This window comes from Carcharodon carcharias, chromosome 7, assembly GCF_017639515.1.
Source record: "Carcharodon carcharias isolate sCarCar2 chromosome 7, sCarCar2.pri, whole genome shotgun sequence".
NCBI lineage: Eukaryota > Metazoa > Chordata > Chondrichthyes > Lamniformes > Lamnidae > Carcharodon > Carcharodon carcharias.
The window spans coordinates 56,622,929-56,641,630 of NC_054473.1; the positions used below are offsets into that span (position 1 = coordinate 56,622,929).

Here is an 18,702-nt window from a genome sequence, read left to right on the forward strand (position 1 = left end):
CGCAATTGTCTTCAAATTTGAGTTAGAGTTAGAGACTTCGGCAGTCCGGACTTACCTGAATAAGTTACCCAGGAAATGTTAGACAGAAAAATCCCAACCCAACTTCTAGGTAACCACAGAACTGCACACCACCGCCACCACGCCGCCACCACCCCCCCCCCCCCCAAATCACACACTGACCCCCAAATACTCCTCAAACCCGAACCAACTACCCCTCCTTACACACTAACCCCCGACCGCCCCTCCTGACCCGACTACCCTCCACCAGTCGGGTATCCCTTACCTGACCAGGCCACGATCTGACGTCTTCTGACCTGACTATTCCCACACTCACCTCCCACCTCACCCCCTAACCACTTATCACCTCACCCACCCTACCCACCTTTCACCCTATTTCAACCACCCTACCCACCTGCCAGCCTATCCATCTCATCCGCCCTATCCACCTACCTCATCCACCTACTCTTTCATCCACTCATCCATTCACTAACATTCACACTAGGTGTTTAAACTTACCTTGCAGCAGCTAGTGCAGTAAAAAGGGGCACGTCGTCTTTTTCCCGATGATACTGCGCTGCGATGGAGTTCTCCGATGGGCTGTACACTCTGCATTTCTGGAAAAGCTGGGCTTGGAACACCCAGGCAGAAATGCGGAGTTACGTCGGGGCGCAGAGGGGTACGGTCAGATCGGCAATCTGACGGTCATTGCCGCTTTGCTGTAGGCCCCGGTCCTAAAAGTACTTGAGAACTTTTTTTAAAAAAAAGGGAGAGTGAGGATGGTGCTGGTTTCTATATATATTTACTTTGGTAGGTAAAGAAATAACTTGCATTTATATAGTGCCTTTCACAATCGTAGGTCGTCAATTAACTACCTTTGAAGTGCAGCTACTGTTGTAAGGTAGGAAACATGGGTCCCAGGGAATCTGTTAGTGATAATGGTTGTAAGGTAAATATTGGCCCGCACACCAGGGAGTGTACCCCCTGCTCTTACTCCACAATCTATACCTGCATATTGAACTCCTAAAATAAACAGGTTCACTTCTATAAAGCCAAAAAGGACGCTCACATCAAATATCCTTTCCAGCCAGGTACATTTATTAAATCAGCTCAATTTTGAACCATTAGGAAATAAACAGAATAATTCATCGGGTATGTCTAATAGCTATGAACGGGAGTGTATTTATGCTGTTCGAGACCAGATAACTCAAAGCAATTACAGACACACATTCGGTCATACACTTTCTGATATCGCCCCGAACTCCCTCTGAATTGCATTCAACTAACTGAAGAAACTAAATTACTTTTAGTTCCGGATAAACAACCAACAAATAAGCCATATTATTAGCAAAATGGAAGAAATATCAATTGCTTTTCCTCAATATTGGCCAGGGAGATTAACATGGTGGACATGATATTAGAATAGATTTAAAAAGATATATAGATATTTAAGATAGCAGATAATTGATTAACTAAACTTAGAGAGGCTAAAACCTCCTATCAGGATGGATTGCATCCTTGCATAATAAAAGTTAGGAGGGATAGCAGAGGCACTATTACATATAAAAGCTAATTAGAAGAGAGCATCATGTCAAAGGTGAAACACATTAACTGTCCCTATATTTAAAAAGGGAGGTCAAACAAGTCCAAGGAACTATTGGTCAATTAACTTAATATCAGTAATAGGAAAGATAATGAAATCTTTAATCAAAAATGTAATAGAAAAACATCTTGAAACTGTATAAATAATTGTCAGCGCAAATTCCAATGGGAAGATCATGCATCTTATTAAATTCTTTCAAGAGAAAGGATAAGGGTAATTTAGCAGATGCAATACATTTGGATTTCCAAAAGGCCTTTACTCATAACGAAGGTTAGGACACATGGAGTCAGAGGACAACTCACAGAACAGTTGACAAGCTGGCTACAAAGCAGCAAATAGAGAGCAGGGGTTAAAGGTCATTAGTCAGACTGGCAAAGGATTAGTGCTGCGATGACTATTGTTCACTATTTACCTAAACAATTTGGACTCATGAATCAGGAGCACAATTTCAAAGTTTGCAGACAACACCAAGTTTAGAAGAGGGGCGAGTCAGGATGTGTAGTTGATAGAGGAGGATTGCAACAAAATACAGAAAACAGAATAAACATGCAGAATGGCTGTTTAATTGAGAAATAATGTTTAATATAGGTAAGAAAAAGAAAGCTGCATACATAGTGGAAATTTGTCTAAATGGGGTAGAGGAATAAATCCATAAATCACAAAGTAGCAATAAAGATTAATAAAGCCAAAAGAACAAAGAAAGCTGGGGTCATTCCTTGAGGAATAGAATTAAAAATTGGAGAAATTATGCTAAATACAGAATCAATGTACCAAACCTTGATTGGATCATGGAGTAATATGAACAGTTCTGGTCATTACATTGCAAAACAGATAGAGACACATCAGGAAAGGTGCAAAAAATGACTTAAAAGAATGATACAGAACTGAGCAATTATACCTATCAGGAAAGATCGAACAGGCTGAGGCTCTTTTCTCGACAAAAGAGAAGACTGAGGGGTGACCTAATTGCGGTCTTAATGATTTGGAAGGGTTTGATGGGGTAGAGAAGATGTTTCTATTTGCAGAACAAGGGATACCATAAGATAGTACTTCAGTACTTTAAATGTAAAATGTATGGTCTCCTCGTTCCTACCCAGGAAGTGAAAATACAGAGTGAGCCAATGAAATTCCAGTACTTATTTTAAAATGTGTTCATTCTTGGATTCTATAGTCCATCATGTGAACAGTAAAGGAAAAGCCCTCCAACATCCATATGCAATGTATTCTTTATGAAAAGGAAACTTTTATTTTTAAAACCCAGAATGGCTGCAACTGGTCGTAACAAAGCAGAATAACATTATATGCAGATCAAACAGGGCTCAGGAGAAACTGCTTTACCCAGAGAACGATTAGAATGTGTAACTACAAAGTGCAGTTAAGGTGGCTAGCATAGATGCATTTAGGGAGTAGCTTGATAAACACAAGGGAAAAAGTAATATGATACATCTAACCTGATCAACGTAGAAGTTGGTTGGGTGGGAGAGGGTCATGTTGAGCATAAACACCCTCATGGATCTTTTGGACTGAATCACAATAAGTTAGTATGCAGGCACGGCAAGTTATTAGGAAGACAAATGGAATGTTGATGTTTATTGCAAGGGGAGTGGAGTATAAACATGGGGAAGTTTTACTGCAGCTGAACAGGTCCTTGATGAAACCACATCTGGAGTAGTGTGCGCAGTTTTGGTCTCCTTGTTTGAAAAAGGATACAATTGTGTTAGAAGCAGTTCAGGGAAGGTTCACTTGACTCATTCCTGGGATGAAAGGCTTATCTTATGAAGAAAGGCTGAACAGATTGGGCATATACCCACTGGAGCTTAGAAGAATGAGATATGATCTTATTGAAATATTTAAGATACAGAGGGCCTTGATAGGGTGGATATTGGGAGGATGTTTCCTCTAGGTGGAGGCTAGAACTAGGGGACATAGTTCAAAGATAAGAAGCCTCCGTTTTAAAATGGAGATGAGAATTTTTTCTTTCAGAGGGTCATTAGTCTGTGGAATTCTCTTCCCCTGAAAGCTGTGGAGGCTGGGTCATTGAAAGCATTCAAGACTGAGTGGATAGAATTTTAATAGACAAAGGAGTCAAGGATTACTGAGGGGCAGACAGGAAAGTAGAGTTAAGGCCATAACCAGGTCAGCCATGATCTTATCGAATGACGGGGCAGGCTCAAAGGGCCAAATGGCCTACTCCTGTTCCCATGTCCTATGTTCCCATGTAATAGTTTATTTGTACTGTAAATACAAGGTTATATGTGATACTTCCTGTAAACTGCTGCATTTACCCATGTTTGCATTAGAAAACTATATGAACCTTATTCTCATGAGGGACTCCATGACAGAAGTTGAAACAATACCCATTATTTTTTTAAAAAATATAACGTAACTGAAATAAAACTGTTCAATACAATCTCATGAACATGTCCACCAGAAATCTCGTACCTGAAATACCAACCACATTGAATTAGCTCATTGCATTGGTTTGCAATTGCTTCTCACTGTATTTGTGCATCGGATTATGGTGGTGGTGTATTGTACTGCAGATAAAAATCATAGATTAAGAGGTTACATTTTAAATGTAACTTTTTGTCTCATCATTCTGCTGAAAGATTATCGACCTGAAACGTTAACTGTTTCTCTCTTCACAGTTGCTGGATAAACACAGCACTTTTGGTTTGTATTTCAGATTTCCAGCATCTTCAGTAATTTGTTTTTTGTCTTAAAGGATGCTCATTGTTTATTTCTGAAGTATTCAACATGGGGCCCTAAGCCTTGGCAATCCACTTCCTAAATAACAGACAAGTCCTACCTATGTTTATCATTTTCATTTGCTGTTTGTTCTGTTTAAATGTGTGGGACTGAGGGTTTGGAAAGGGCCGTGTTTAGCACTGCAGTCATATTGATGAATAAATCACAATGTGGCTGACTCTCAACTCCCCTTTGGTTTGGCATGACTACCACGTTAGTTATGGCAGCAGTTAAAGAAATACAGCCCATCACCACCATTTTCTCAGGATTATTAGAGATGGGTAATAAATCCTGTCCTTGCCAGCAATGCCCACATTCAGCAAGTTAATTAAAAGAAATGGTATGCAACTTCAAAAATGTGCAAATTCATTGGACCATTGATTTAAACTTGTGTGGCTGCAGCGTTTGCATAGTTATGGCCAAAAAGCTAATGGGTTGGAAATTCTACACTACTGGGATGTATCCCAGGCAAGCTGCTCAACTCCTGAGAAAGTAGCTGACCAAACACTGCATGTTGTTACATGTCAGCTTAACCAACCTCAATATTGCAATCATAAAACTTGTTAGGAAGTTTTCCATTGAAAAGATATTATTGAATAAAAAGAAATGGCTAGATACTTGGTTCAGGGGATGAATGCCTACTGAATCTTGAGAGGAAGAAGCCAAGAAGCCCAGCAGTAAGATTTTTTTGAGTGATTTAAATCATATAAAGACCATCTGCACCAATCTACCCACCCCCCACCATCCCACCTACCCCCCTGCACACAGTTCCACAGTAGATTAATGACCAAACTAACAAATTCCTTATTATCTTAGATATCTTTCACTAAGTTGTGAATTGTACTGCCGGATGGTGTGCCATCTTCCAATATTATTTTATGCTCCAAATTTAGCTAGATACTTCAGTACTTCAAAGCTGTGGTCTGTCTATTGATATTCCACCTACCCAGGAGCTAAATATATGGGGTGCATGAAATTCCAGTGCTTATTTTAATATGAGATATTAACTCAGTAAGGTTGGATTCTATAGTCCAGTATGTGAACAGTGAAGGAAAAGTCCTGCGCTATCCATATGCCATAAATTATATATGAAAAGGAAACTTATTTTTATAACTTAGAATGGTAACAACAGGTGGTAGCAAAACAAGAAAATGCCATTCACAGTTCAAATGAGCTGCTGAAACATTCAAAGTCAATCAACTAATGCAAAATCAGCATAATGTCAAGAAGTGAGCTGATGAAGGACAAATTATAATCTGACTTAGAAGAACGCTGAGAAGAAATGTGAGAAGTGGAGAAGTCAGGGCTCTGAATAAAGGAGCAAAGAGGGGCAGTTCTAACTTGAGAAGGAAGGTGAGAGAAGGCAATTATGCACAGCTGATGAAGCAAAGTAGCTGAAAAAAATGATTCCTGCATTGACAAAGACTAACCCTCTGGTCAGGCAAGTGCAGCAAAGTCAACCCAGAGTAAAAGTTTAAATGCAATAGTCCAGTTTTAATAGCCACATTCACAAAGTTTTAAAGCTAAATCAGCACAAGTGGAGAAGAGGCATATGGCCAGTGGAGCTGATTCTGTCACTCATTGGTGAGGTCCCTTCCTAACAGCACTGTGGGTATACCTACATCATACAGACTGCAGCAGTTCAAGGCAGCTCACCACCACCTTCTCAAGGGCAACCAGGGGTGCACAATAAATGCTGGCCCAGACAGTGAAGCCCACATCCTGTGAATGAATAAAGAAAAGCACATACTGCTTTTTTGAATAGGTAGAGCTGAATTCAGGTTTGTATTACAGTGTAATGAAAAAAAAATCACTTACTAATTATAATCTAATTCTAGAATTTTATACAGGCAGAAATTCAAAAGATTTTGGAAAACTAATTCTGCTTACAAAACAAGTTGCTTTGAAAATGCAAGATCCAGTAAAGCTGCAGTTATTGGCACTCGAGTGATTTAATGTTTAAAGATAATTTCTATAAAATGTGTCAGCTGATTTAAAGTTGGGACTGTGCAACAATAAACATGAACACAAAAGTCAACAAAGCATGAGGCAATGTGACAGCATGTCAGAATTACAGAATTGTTACGGTGTAGAAGGAGGCCATTCGTCCCATCATGTCTGCACCAGCTCTTTGAGCATTTTAACTTGGTGCCAATCTCCTGCCTTTTCCCTGTAACCTTGCACATTGTTTCTATTTAGATAATCATCCAATGCCCTTTTGAATGCCTCAATTGAACCTGCCTCCACCACACTTCCAGGCAGTGCATTCTAAACCCTAACTACTCGCTGTGTGAAAAATCTATTTCTCATGTCGCATTTGCTTCTTTTGAAAAACACTTTAAAACTGTGCCCTCTGGTTTTCGATCCATTTATGAACAGGAACAGTTTCTATCTACTCAAACTTCTATCAAGTCTCCTCCAGCCTTCTTCTCTCCAAGGAAAACAGTCCCAACTTCTCCAATCTTTCCTCATAACTGAAGTGCCTCATCCCTGGAACCATTCTTGTAAACCTCTTCTACACCCTCTCCAATGCATTCACATCCTTCCTATAGTGTGGCACCCAGAACTGTACACAGTACTCCAGCTGAGGTCTAACCAGTGTCTTATATAAGTTCATCATAACGTCCCTGCTCTTGTGCTCTATTAATGAAGCCTAGAATACTGTATGCTTTAGAAATAGCTCTCCCTACCTGTCCTGCCAACTTTAAGGAAGGGCCAAAACTTCCTTAAACAAATATGGGAGCAGCAATGATCTGGGATTGAGGATTTCAGCTGCAGTTGCTCAAAATCCTTTGACTATACAGGAAGTATTACAGAAACTCCCACAGCCTATCAGGAAACGCAAAACAATGAGACAAGCTGAAGCTCAGCACACAGGTGCCACCCTACAGTCAATGAGTCAATGTTAAAGCCTAGCTTCAGTCTTTGGGGGTAATTAGGAAAATAATTACTAAACACTGGAAATTTGAGATGAAAAGATGCAGGGAACTCAAGGGAAAGCCCTCCCTTGGCTGGAGTACCACCCAACACAAATGCTGTTGACAGTCATTCAATGCAGCTCCAGGACATTGCTGCAGAACTGTATCCTCAATCAGAACAGTGTCCTTAATCTAACTATATTTAGGTGTGACATCAGTGAACTTCTATCCAAAGGTTAAGAGTGTGCCTGTGCCTTCCCTCCCAAAGCCTCTCTACCTACGTCACCTTTCTTCTCTTTTAAGACCTACTTCATTACATTTCAGTCCTGCTTTCGAACATCTCCATGGGCTTAATGTCCAGGGAGTTGTATCCAATTACACTCCTGTAAAGTGCGTTGGGACATTTGAGTTAATGGTGCTATATAAATGCAAGTTGTTGTTTACTGATACAAGTAAATAACTACTAACAAGATAATGATGCAGCCCATGTCATTTTACAGCAGGATTGAGATAACAACTGGGTTTAGACCCAGTCAAGTCACAAACAACTTTTGCACATTCTAAGTGCAAGCACTGACCATCTCTGACACATTTTTAAATTAACCTCTTGCTTGTCAAGGTCCACTTCTTCCTCCAATCCCTGCACTCCCTCTCCACTCCAAGTAAGTTTCTGTAATAATTTCCCTGATCTATGGGTATTGATAAAATTAGCCTCTAGCTGGTAATCAAGACTTTTTTCTTGGTGGATTACCTGAGCTTTAGAAAACAGAACAACAGGCCAGTAAGACTGCTAAGGCTTGGGGTCTTAGACTTGTTGCATATTCCCTCAAGTTTAGAAGATTGAGAGGTGATTGGATCAAGGTGTTTAAAATGTTAAAATTACCTAAAGAACAGATGCAGAAAAAATATTTCCAATGGTGACAGAATCAAGGGTGATGAGACAATCTTAAAATTCGAGCTAGACCATTTAGGAAGGATGTCAGAACCACACGGGCAGAAGAAATCTGGAATTATCTTCTCTAAAAGGCTGTGGAACAACTGGAGATAGAGCTAAGGCACATAAGTGAATTGAGGTACAGACCAGCCGTGATCTAATTGAATGGTGGAGCAGGTTCAAAGCCTCCTTGTTTCTAAAATGACAGCTAACAAAAAGGTAAGCAAAAACACTTAACCTTTGTCTCCTAACCCCTAGTGTGATCTGTTCAAGAAATAATAAACTTAACAATGAGACTATCACCTAGATTTTAAAATGTTAAAAATAATGTTGCACTGCTAGAATGGAACACAGCAGTCTCAGCTGACCAGGAATGAAACTTGTCAAACCATGATCACCTTTATAATCAGGAAGTTGTTGCAATGCAAATGATACAATATATTGTACAAGCTTATTTTTATTTAGTTGTCAAAGAACAAAATTTGAATCTGGCATACATTGTATAGAGTAGTATTATTGGGATTACTAAATATCAAATTCTACAGCACGGTTGATAACCTTGAGCACTGAAGATACCAGCTCTTAAACCTTTCAGACAACCTGAAGTTATATCTTCTGATTCCCATGTTAATGCAATTAAACAATCAATCTATATTATTTTCTAAACAGATTATTACCAACCAATTCTAGAAAAGTATTTAAAATTTTTTTTCTAAATACCCACACAAGATAGGCCTGAACATCCGCTATTCCTAGTAGTGGTTTCTGTATGGTGACATACAAATAATCAGATGGGACTTTTCAAAAGCAAAGTATTCTTCAAAACTATGACCTTGGGTGTTTTCAAACTAATTTATGCTGTTGTTACAATACAATAACCAATCATGACTAAGAAATAAAAAAATAGCTTTTATTTTCAAATCAGAAGAGAATACAATTTAAAACTGGCTTCCTGACCAGGGTCCCAGTAGATCTGGATTTAAATGTGTGGAGGTTTAATATCTAAAACACCAAAAATAGCATATTAATATTCACATTTCTGGCTGTCACAAAACTTTGTGTGTATGAAAGGGTAAGAAAGTATAAAATACTTTTACTGATCCATTCATTCATGAAGAAAACAGAATTTCCTGATGATACTGAAGCATACAGTTTTCACAGTTATGAATTAACAGCTTGCCCTGACTGTTACAATAATGTTTATGTTTTAATCCATTGTTCACAAAAAACATCTTGGGTAATTGAGATAAAATACCAGTTTGTGTTCTTTAAAAAATTAGTGCGCAGAAAATAAAACCACAGCACGAGAACTGTTGTAACTTCAAAAAGCCTTGTTTTTTTTCTCAAAACAAGTAAAACACAAAAGTAACTACTGTACAAACCCCAGAATTCATAATTGTTGATGCTATGCAATATGGATTTTGCAACATATAGGAAATCACAACAGTTTTGCTAAATCTTTGTTGTAGATTTATTGTATGTAATGGAAAACTTAATATAGAACTCACTTTCACAAAAGCTTTGCTTCCTAGTCTTTAGGGGTATATTAAAGCATTTTTATTGAAACTACTGTAATTAAGGGGCAAAGCTTTTACAATGGATGCCAACAAACTTGATGCTTGATGGTTTTAATAGAGATGTAATAATTGATAGTATGGTCAGATAAAAGTATGGCAAATTTTTGTGTAAATTGATAGTTTTCGATAGACAACAACCTCTGATTTTCAGAAATGCATGTTCTTCTCAGACCAATTTAATTCTAATTTATAAGTTCAGACTTGTCAGTTTTAATTGTTATGAACAAGTTCCATGGCAGTTTGAGTAATTAGAATGTCCTGCATGAAGCCCACATGATCTTATGAACACTTTTCATACTGATCTGTGACAATTATCATGATTGTGTTTAATATCAAGGCAGGAAAAGAAAACAGGTTTTCTGTATTACTATATACATATATATATATACACACACACACACACACACAATGAAGTTCATAGCAGTAAACACTCAAATTTACAACTTACATTTTTGTGCAATTCCAAAATAACATTTGGATGTAAATCTTGTTTTGGCATGGCATGTGTACATTCACAGCTTTCTCTTTACTTTTCAACGTTTCTCAAAAACCTTACATGAGAATTCTTTGGTTCCGTAGCAATGAAATGTAATTGCACTTACTACAGCAAGTACTAGAACAGAATAAAAACCTACTGCAGCACTGTACTTCCTCACAGCATGCTCTTTCTCTATGGACAGAAAAAAAACTAATTCAAGGTGCTGTAGTAAGAAAGAATTCTCAAAAATTTCTGAATTCAAATGAGACTAAGTTTTTAACAAGTGAAACAGGTCACTAGCAAAGGATTAGTTATAGATTCTAAATTCAGTGAAGACAAACACTTAAATATACCGTAAATTGAATTACCAAATGGCCTAAAATAACAGTTACAGAAGAAAGTTATACAATGTAAGGTAATGAAATAGAAAATAAACTAGATAGATCTTTCAGGCAACCTGCAGGATTTTCTGCTGATGGAACATATGTTTATCAGTGCAAGCATCCATAAGACCAAAATTACAGTGACGTACATGATTATGCAGTGCAATCAATTTTCTAAAGAAAAAATAGAAAACTATGATCCACTAGAAATATGCCACCATTAATCAGGTTTGACTACAATCTATGTGAAACAATATTCCTACTTTGATACTTGTTTTCAGATTAAGCAGTGGGTTTTGTGCATGTTAGCAACCACTTGTTAAGTACAATACAAATATTTAAATCATAATTAGACATCTCAAGCTTGAAAGAACAGCATCGCAGTTAAAAGCGAAAATAAGTTATCTAATACTAAAATAAAAAATATCAACTCAATATTGAGGAAGATTTTACCAAATACAGATATTAATAAAAGTCACACAACTGTAACATACTAAGATGGCAATATTTCTTTCCTTTGAGAATTAGTTACCTGATTTTTTTTACAATTTCATCAACAAAATTCTATTAGAATTCACCATTTTGGTGCTTAGAGTCCAACTCACTAATATTACATACAAATAAAATTTCAGCTCTCAATGCAAAATGCTTGCTGTGAATCATTATGGCTTTGCACGACCACCTTCAAAAGCATGATGTTCCTTATGAGCTGAAAAAGGACATGGATAGTATTAATTCAATTTCCTATTGTTGTCTTAATTAAGACATACAAGTATAAAAATTTAAAATATTAGATTACTAAATAATCCTGATCTTCTAAATTTCTTTGAAGAAATTCAACATCTACCTATAACTTATTAATGTCATCCCACAGGGAAAAGATCACCTGGCAAAATTCATGCCCTGAAGAGTCAGGTAATATTCACTCATAATTCTATACTGTACTCAAGGTAGCACTGTGGAAAACACCCTTCCGAGATGGCAGCATTGGAATCCCAGTGCAAGAAAGATCAATGAAATAGAAATAATAAAGGTCAGAAGAAGTGCAAAAGGTTGAGAGTGAAGTCTTTTTGATGATCTTGGTAAGAAAGGAATTTAGAAGTGCCCTATATTCATGTGAAGCCTCAGAATTTGCAGTCTCTTGTTCTGAATGTTGTTGTGAGGTTGATCTGTGATCTGATCTATTAAAAGTCAACTGGATTGCTTTAGCTACAGGGTCCTCTTGTGGCTGAACAGAAATCCTGCCATTTGATGCTTTGTTTTATGGTCTTGTAATGTACTGAGCTGAGAATCATCAAATGCAGTATAGACCACAACCATACATCAACGCAGAAGGTTGTATAGCAAGTTGCAAATGTAAAGCCTCCAATCCGGATATTGGCTCATACTTCTACAACAATAATTTATATTTAGCTTTTAAAGTGCTCCTGAATAGATAAACTACTTGAAGTTCGAGTCTTTTTGTATTGGGTTGGGTCTCGTATGGAGAAACTATACTCTGGGTCTCTACAACGAGGGTTCCCCTAGATCGTCTAGACAAAGCCATGTGTCCCTTTACTCCAGTTGATGCTGACCAGCTTATTGCATCAGGTTCTGTTTGAATTAGTTCTGTGGCCAGCAGGAGACAAAAACATTTTAAATTTGGCACCAGGCTTTTGATTGCTGATGGTGCAATGCTAAATGACTCATCAGAAAATCCCTTAGAAGAGGTTCCTTAATTGGTAACTTGATAATTCCCTTGAGAAGCATAATGGACTATAATTTGAACAATTTTCTTAATAGTATTTGGGCTATGACTTGACCTGGGTCAACACTTACTTCAAAACCTTATGACCATTTCTGGATGGTGCTTGTGGGTAGATAAAGGCCAAATTTGGCTAAAGGTTGAATCTACAGAATGAGCTAATCAATGAGTGGTGTTGGAACAGTGGTCTTGAGCATTTAGGTTCATGCAATACCAGCTCGTTGGCTTTGTGAACACATGTGCACTACAGATAGATGTGCACATGTCTGGGAGTTCAGAAATGCTTTGTGCTCACTCTCGATTATCTACCCTTCTTTGGGGTACAGGAGCTGATCACAACCTTGAACGCTTTCTTGGTTGAAAAGGATCTACTTTCAGCACTCTTGCAGCCAGGATTGCCTTCAGCAAATGATTTGTTGAATCCTTGTATGAGTCTAGAACAAGGATTGCACTTCTAAAATTGTGTAGTGATAGCAAGAGTGTGACTGGGAAAGATCCATATTCCATACTTGTAAAGTTACAGGTTAGCATTGGCTTGTTGTCATGTGGGCAGAGGACCAAGGAGGGGAGGGTGGGGGATAAAAAAAAATATATCAGGGTTTATTTGGCTTAGAAAGGTCTCAGTGGGTTGCTCTTCAAAATGGCATTGCTGAAAAAGCAGCTCAAGAATTTGCACAGAAACTCCAAAACTTCAAATGAAACATCATCTCTGCAAGTACTGTGACTGTACAATAAGTTATCTTAATAAGCACATATTTAATTTGTGATTTCATCATTTTGTAATGTGGGAGACAAATATATTTTGTCAATGATCAGAGAAAAATAATTAGAAACAACTCAATGGAGGGAGATTACCAGATCCTTCAGGGCACAAATTTCTTAAAGAAGAGTACAGATAGATATATATTGCTGATATGTTCAAAAGTAAATTAAGTGATTTGATAAGGGGGTCATCATTCTGATATCTGTTCACAATTTAACAAATTTCCACTTCACCTGCTAGACACCAGAAATACCATAGGTTCCCTTCTATTTCTGGTGCACAGCAGGAACTTAAAAAATTATGGTTTATTTTCAAGAAGCATGATCCTAATGGAACTTCATCTGTAAGGCATATTTTTACCCTAATGATCCTGCATTTCTTGTGAATCACCTGAAGAATTAGGAATATTTCCAAACCAGAAAGATCATCATTACAACTGTGTTTGCATCAGATTGTAGAAAAACAATGCACAGATGCTTAATTTTATTGATTTTTATTATTTGTTCTTGGAATGCGGATGACAGGCAATGCTATATTTATTGTCCATTCCTAGTTGTCCTGAAAGCATCAAGAATCAACCACATATTGGAGTCACATATAGGCCAGACCAGGGTAAGGGTGGCATAAAAACTGCAAGTTCTGGAAAGCAGGTCATGTAGCATCTGCGGCAACTGAAGCAGAGGTAACGTTTCAGATTGATGAAAGGTTATTTCCACAAATGCTGCCTGATTTGTTGAACACTTCCAGAATTTTTAATTTCAGCATCTGCGGTATTTTGCTTTTATATACACATAGGAGTTTGCCTCCCTGAAGGAAATTAGTGAACAGGCTGGGTTTTTACAACGATCCAGCATTTATTCTGTCAGGATTTAAATTAACAACCTCGGGGTTTCTAGTTCACGCTGGTGGTCACTAGGCCACTATTCCAGTTTCTCTTAATACTTATTTTCATGAATACTCAGTGTGGTATGCCACCAAATGCTTGCTGGGTAACATCCTTCTAGGAAATTTAAATTAAAATAATTCAGTACTTGACGATAAATTTTTAAAATGAATTTTAAATGGAAGTTATTGAAAAAATGTACCTTTATGATCTGGAGCTCAAGTCATCAGTTAATTTACTAAGTAAGCTTTAAACTGCCAACTTGAAACTGAAAGCTTATAAGTATAGTTTCATAAAAAAGGTGTTTAGATATTTACTTACGTTTATAAAACACTGCCTTAAAAGTTACTTTCGGGAGAAGTTCATGAATCTTTTGTATAATAGTTACTTCATTTGTTCCAGCAGCATTTACATTCCAAACTTGAACAATGTCTTCACGATCCCTGACACTGACACTCACACCAACTACCTCATCATCTGTTTAAAAAAAAGCACATGATTGTAATAAGTGTAAATTAAAACTGTATTCCTAGATTTCTTAAGCTTTTAAATTAGGCATAAAATAGACATTGAACAATGAATATATTGCATGCAGGTAGGGAGACAAAATACCTCAACATAAAATACCGTTCTCATCAATGTAAGCCAGTCCCCATTAAAATTAGGGAGCTAGGTGCTGGAAAAGTTGATGATCTTGTGAGCTGCCCAAAAGCAATAAGTACAGCATTCTGACCATCTTGATTGACAATGCCTAACTTTGAAAATTAGCCTCCTTGTTACATCACCCGTAACTGATTTTAGTATAGCCGTTACAAGATCTCCACAATGCTCAAAATCAATGCTGGAAATCTAAATTCTTCTGGCAAATGAATTAAAAAACAGTAAAATGACCCTGTACTGCTCGTCACTGGTCATGAATGGAGTTACAGGAATAGTTAGCCAAGGCAAGTAGAAACTGAGCAGTAGGAAGAAACCCAAGCACGTGGGTGTGTGGGAGGAAACTGAGCAGTGCATAAATGGTAGTCAAGAACCATGCACATTATATAGCAGGAAAGGAGGTGGAGGACAGTAGTGGGATACCCAAGTATGGAAGAGCAGATGGTGCTACCGGGGTCGACAGCATGTCATGCGACATTATAAAAGCTAAGTTATGACTAACCTGTTTGCTTTGGTACTTTTGCTTGGCTTTGTATGTGGAGCACTCACAAAGGCTAAATTTTTTTTGTACTATGCAATTGGCCCTGTGGTTCTGCTTTGAAAACACTGTCCAAAGAGGGGAGCTAATTTTTATCCCTAGTATCTAGCTTAGTGTTTTACTGTACAGAAACAGCCATTCTATAGAAGGGAGGAAGAAAATAATATTTTTGTTTTCTCATTTGGTATACTAAATTAATCACAGGCTGAACTGGAGAGCTTGCAAAAAAAGAAATCCGGAGTCAAATATACCTATAGACACAAAAAAATGTATGAGATAGAGACTCTTACACTAATTTTCTTTCCCCCCTCATCTCCTGAAGGGTTCGCATTCAAAATTCACTTTCTAACAGGGTCAGTGGAAGTGACCAGAAGCACAAATTGTGGCCAACTTCCCCAGCTCTAATAATTTTTTTGGAGGGGCAGGTGGGGAGGGTTATTGGAGAAAAAGGGCAGTACTATACATTTTACATATTTCTCCCAATAGTATTCTTTCTTGAGCATGAATTAAAATGAAATGATCCAGAAATATTTATAGAAACTGTTCTGGTTACTATTTCATGTTTTTTTTTGGAAAGAACATTCCTTTCTCAAGACATACAAAACCATTAGCTTAAGTAGAGGGAAGAGGAATTCTGGTTTTCTAATATACAGCAGTCCAAAGGCTGTTTCTAATCTTGAACAGTTTTGAAATAAACAGACATAAAACACCAAAATCAGGAATAACTGTTACCTGTAGGGCTTGTCTTACCTGCTGTGCAGCAATCTACAAATTGTTCACCAATTGTGGCCAGTAATAATTCTTTCCAAACAGCAGACTGCCATGAGAAATAGATAAAAAATCCTTGTTGGACATGCCTTTTTAAAATGATCTAATATGAAGGAACTTTCATAAATAAGCACAACCATGACAGACCATGTCAACTGATTAATTTTAAGCATTTAAGCAGAGTGAAAATTGCAAAAACAGTCACAGTGCCAGCTGAATTTCTTTGGACTGTAATGTAATGCACTGAATCTAAATGATTATTACATTGTAAGACAGCCAAAACAATTGTCATATTAATAAGGACGGTTTTGATAAAATAAATATCTATAGCAATAAATTCTGCACCGATCTGAACTGGGCTAGTTCTGTATTTCAATTTGAAGTGCAGCTGTTTGTACTGCATATTTCTAGTTGTCTATAAAAGATAGCTTAGCTACTTTAGATGTACTTGATCCAAATGTAATTATCCTCCACTCACCGCAGACAAGATAAGCTTTTCATTCACGAAATCACATGGGCCCCACATCTCTCACGTGACTTACAAATGCAACGTGACCCTCCCCTTCCTGCGCAGTACAGGAGCACCAAATGCAGAAATTTTAAGATTTGAGACCAAAATGTTTGAATACTGCCCAGTCATTCCTTCTCTGCCTGCATGCTCCCAACCCTGCTAAACGGATCAAGATTTTACTTTTAAAACTTTTAAACAGAATTTTTAAAAAATTCTTATGCATATCTATTGCTATGGATACTTCTTATTTTATCAACACTATCCTTATTAATATGACAATTGTTTTGGCTGTTTTATAATGTAATATTCATTTAGATTCAGTGCATTACTTTATAATTGCCGTTCTGCAAAAAGTTCTTACAAAACTAAGGCTGCAAAATTCTGCTTTGAAAATTTTCCCCACAGATGTAAAGAAACCTTGGCTTTGAACAAACTCAATCTTTCCCCACGCCACTTTTAAAAATTTGACATCAGTCTATTCAGAAGTCACTAAATGTAAATACCCTTTGAACATAAGCTAAAAAATTGGTTCTCCTACACCAACATTATAAATGTGGCCAATACTAAAAGAAAGGAAAAAACTAATATAATGTTCTGATGTTTATGGAGAGATCCAAGTACCTTTCATCTATACACAATGTCAACTTGCCCCACTACAATTTTTTATAAAGAAATACTTGCATTTATTTAGTGCCTTTTCTGACTGCACGATAGTCCAAAACATATTATAGCCAATGAAATACTTTTGAAATGCAGAAAAAGTAGGAACTGTGCTGCCAATTTGCATACAGCAAAGCCTCAACCAGGAATGCGATAATTAGATAATCTGTTTTCAGTGATGTTAGTTGCAGGATAATTATCAGCCATGACACTGGGGCAAGCTTCCTGCTTTTCTTCAAACTGCACCAAGGAATCTTTTATCTGTACCTGAGAGGGAAGACAGGGCTTCATTTAAATGCCCATGTTTATACTGTAATGGAAAGCTCCTATACAAATTTGTCATGCCGTAATTACATCCTCATGCTGGTGGTGGCATTGTAGTGCCTTAATTTATAACCCCTTCTCCTTAGGCAGTACTGCAGAAAAATTGCTATGCAATTAATTTCACTTTTTTGCTTTCCACTGCATCTACATACCCTGCTCCAATTTGTCACTCTTCCTCTAACTCTTTTTCATCTCGAGATTAGGTTTGGTCTTCACTTCATGTGTATAATGCCATGGGAGATCAACTAGCATGTTACTAAAAATTTTGATGTTCATAAACTTTATTATGGCCTTTGGTCACACCACTAACATTTACTAGGGTAAAATACTGTGCAAAAATTTTCAATTCAATCTGGTCAGGAAAACAGAAAATACTGGAAAAACTCAGCAGGTCTAACAGCATCTGTGGAGAGAAAACAGAGTTGACGTTTTGAGTGCGTATGACTCTTCTTCAGAGCTCTGAAGAAGAGTCATAAAGACTCGAAATGTTAATTCAGGTTCTCTCTCCACAGATGCAGTTAAGCCTGAGTTTTTCCAGCATTTTCTATTTTCCTGGCCAGATTTCCAGTATCCACAGTATTTTGCTTTTATCTTATGGTCAGGAAAACAGTTGAGATAACCCTTTACCCCTGGGTCGCAATGCAGAATGGAGATTCTGAAGTCTCTCTCACAATTCCATCACCACCTTGTATGCTTAAAATAAAACCCTAAAAAAGACACAAATATTCCTGTGCATAAACAATGTCACACACAATTTATTGTTTTTAAAAATACTTACAGTATGTTCTTTCGAGATTTTCATTTTCCACAATCCTCCTTTGGCATTACTCTCATCTTCCCTGTGGAAATCAGTAAATACAAATTTAAAATACTGAAAAGTTGCTTGCTGACCATTCAGAACTCTGCACTCCTTTAGATGTTTAATACCATACCCAGTTACTTACCACAATGGTCGTCTCTCTCCTCTCATTAAGTGGTAACTACAACGCAAGGGCAAACTGGTCACTAATGGAATATTATTGTAGACACTCCAGAAACTCTGATGAGAGAAGGGTAAATATAATTAGTTCAAAATAAAATGCTCATGAAGAAAAACACAGAATTTGAATGGTAAATAATCTATAATTCCAAATTGATTGTGAGCATTTATTCAAAACAAATAAATTTCATTTTGAGTTGCATTTTACAACAAATTATTCAAGCATTAACAAACACT

The 18,702-nt window shown here is 37.3% G+C and overlaps 1 protein-coding gene across 1 annotated transcript in view; it reads right to left on the reverse strand.

Annotated features, from left to right (window-relative positions):
* Window positions 1-9,096: 9,096 nt before the first annotated feature.
* Window positions 9,097-18,702, reverse strand: part of eif4e3 (eukaryotic translation initiation factor 4E family member 3) — a 78,709-nt gene continuing 69,103 nt past the window's right edge. Inside the window, exons 3-7 of the mRNA XM_041191918.1 lie at window positions 18,431-18,525; window positions 18,265-18,325; window positions 15,974-16,040; window positions 14,350-14,505; window positions 9,097-11,347 (exon numbers count right to left, since the gene is read on the reverse strand). Of these exons, the coding sequence (XP_041047852.1) occupies window positions 11,301-11,347; window positions 14,350-14,505; window positions 15,974-16,040; window positions 18,265-18,325; window positions 18,431-18,525 (426 nt within the window). The 3' untranslated portion in view covers window positions 9,097-11,300. The remainder of the gene's footprint in view (window positions 11,348-14,349; window positions 14,506-15,973; window positions 16,041-18,264; window positions 18,326-18,430; window positions 18,526-18,702) is intronic.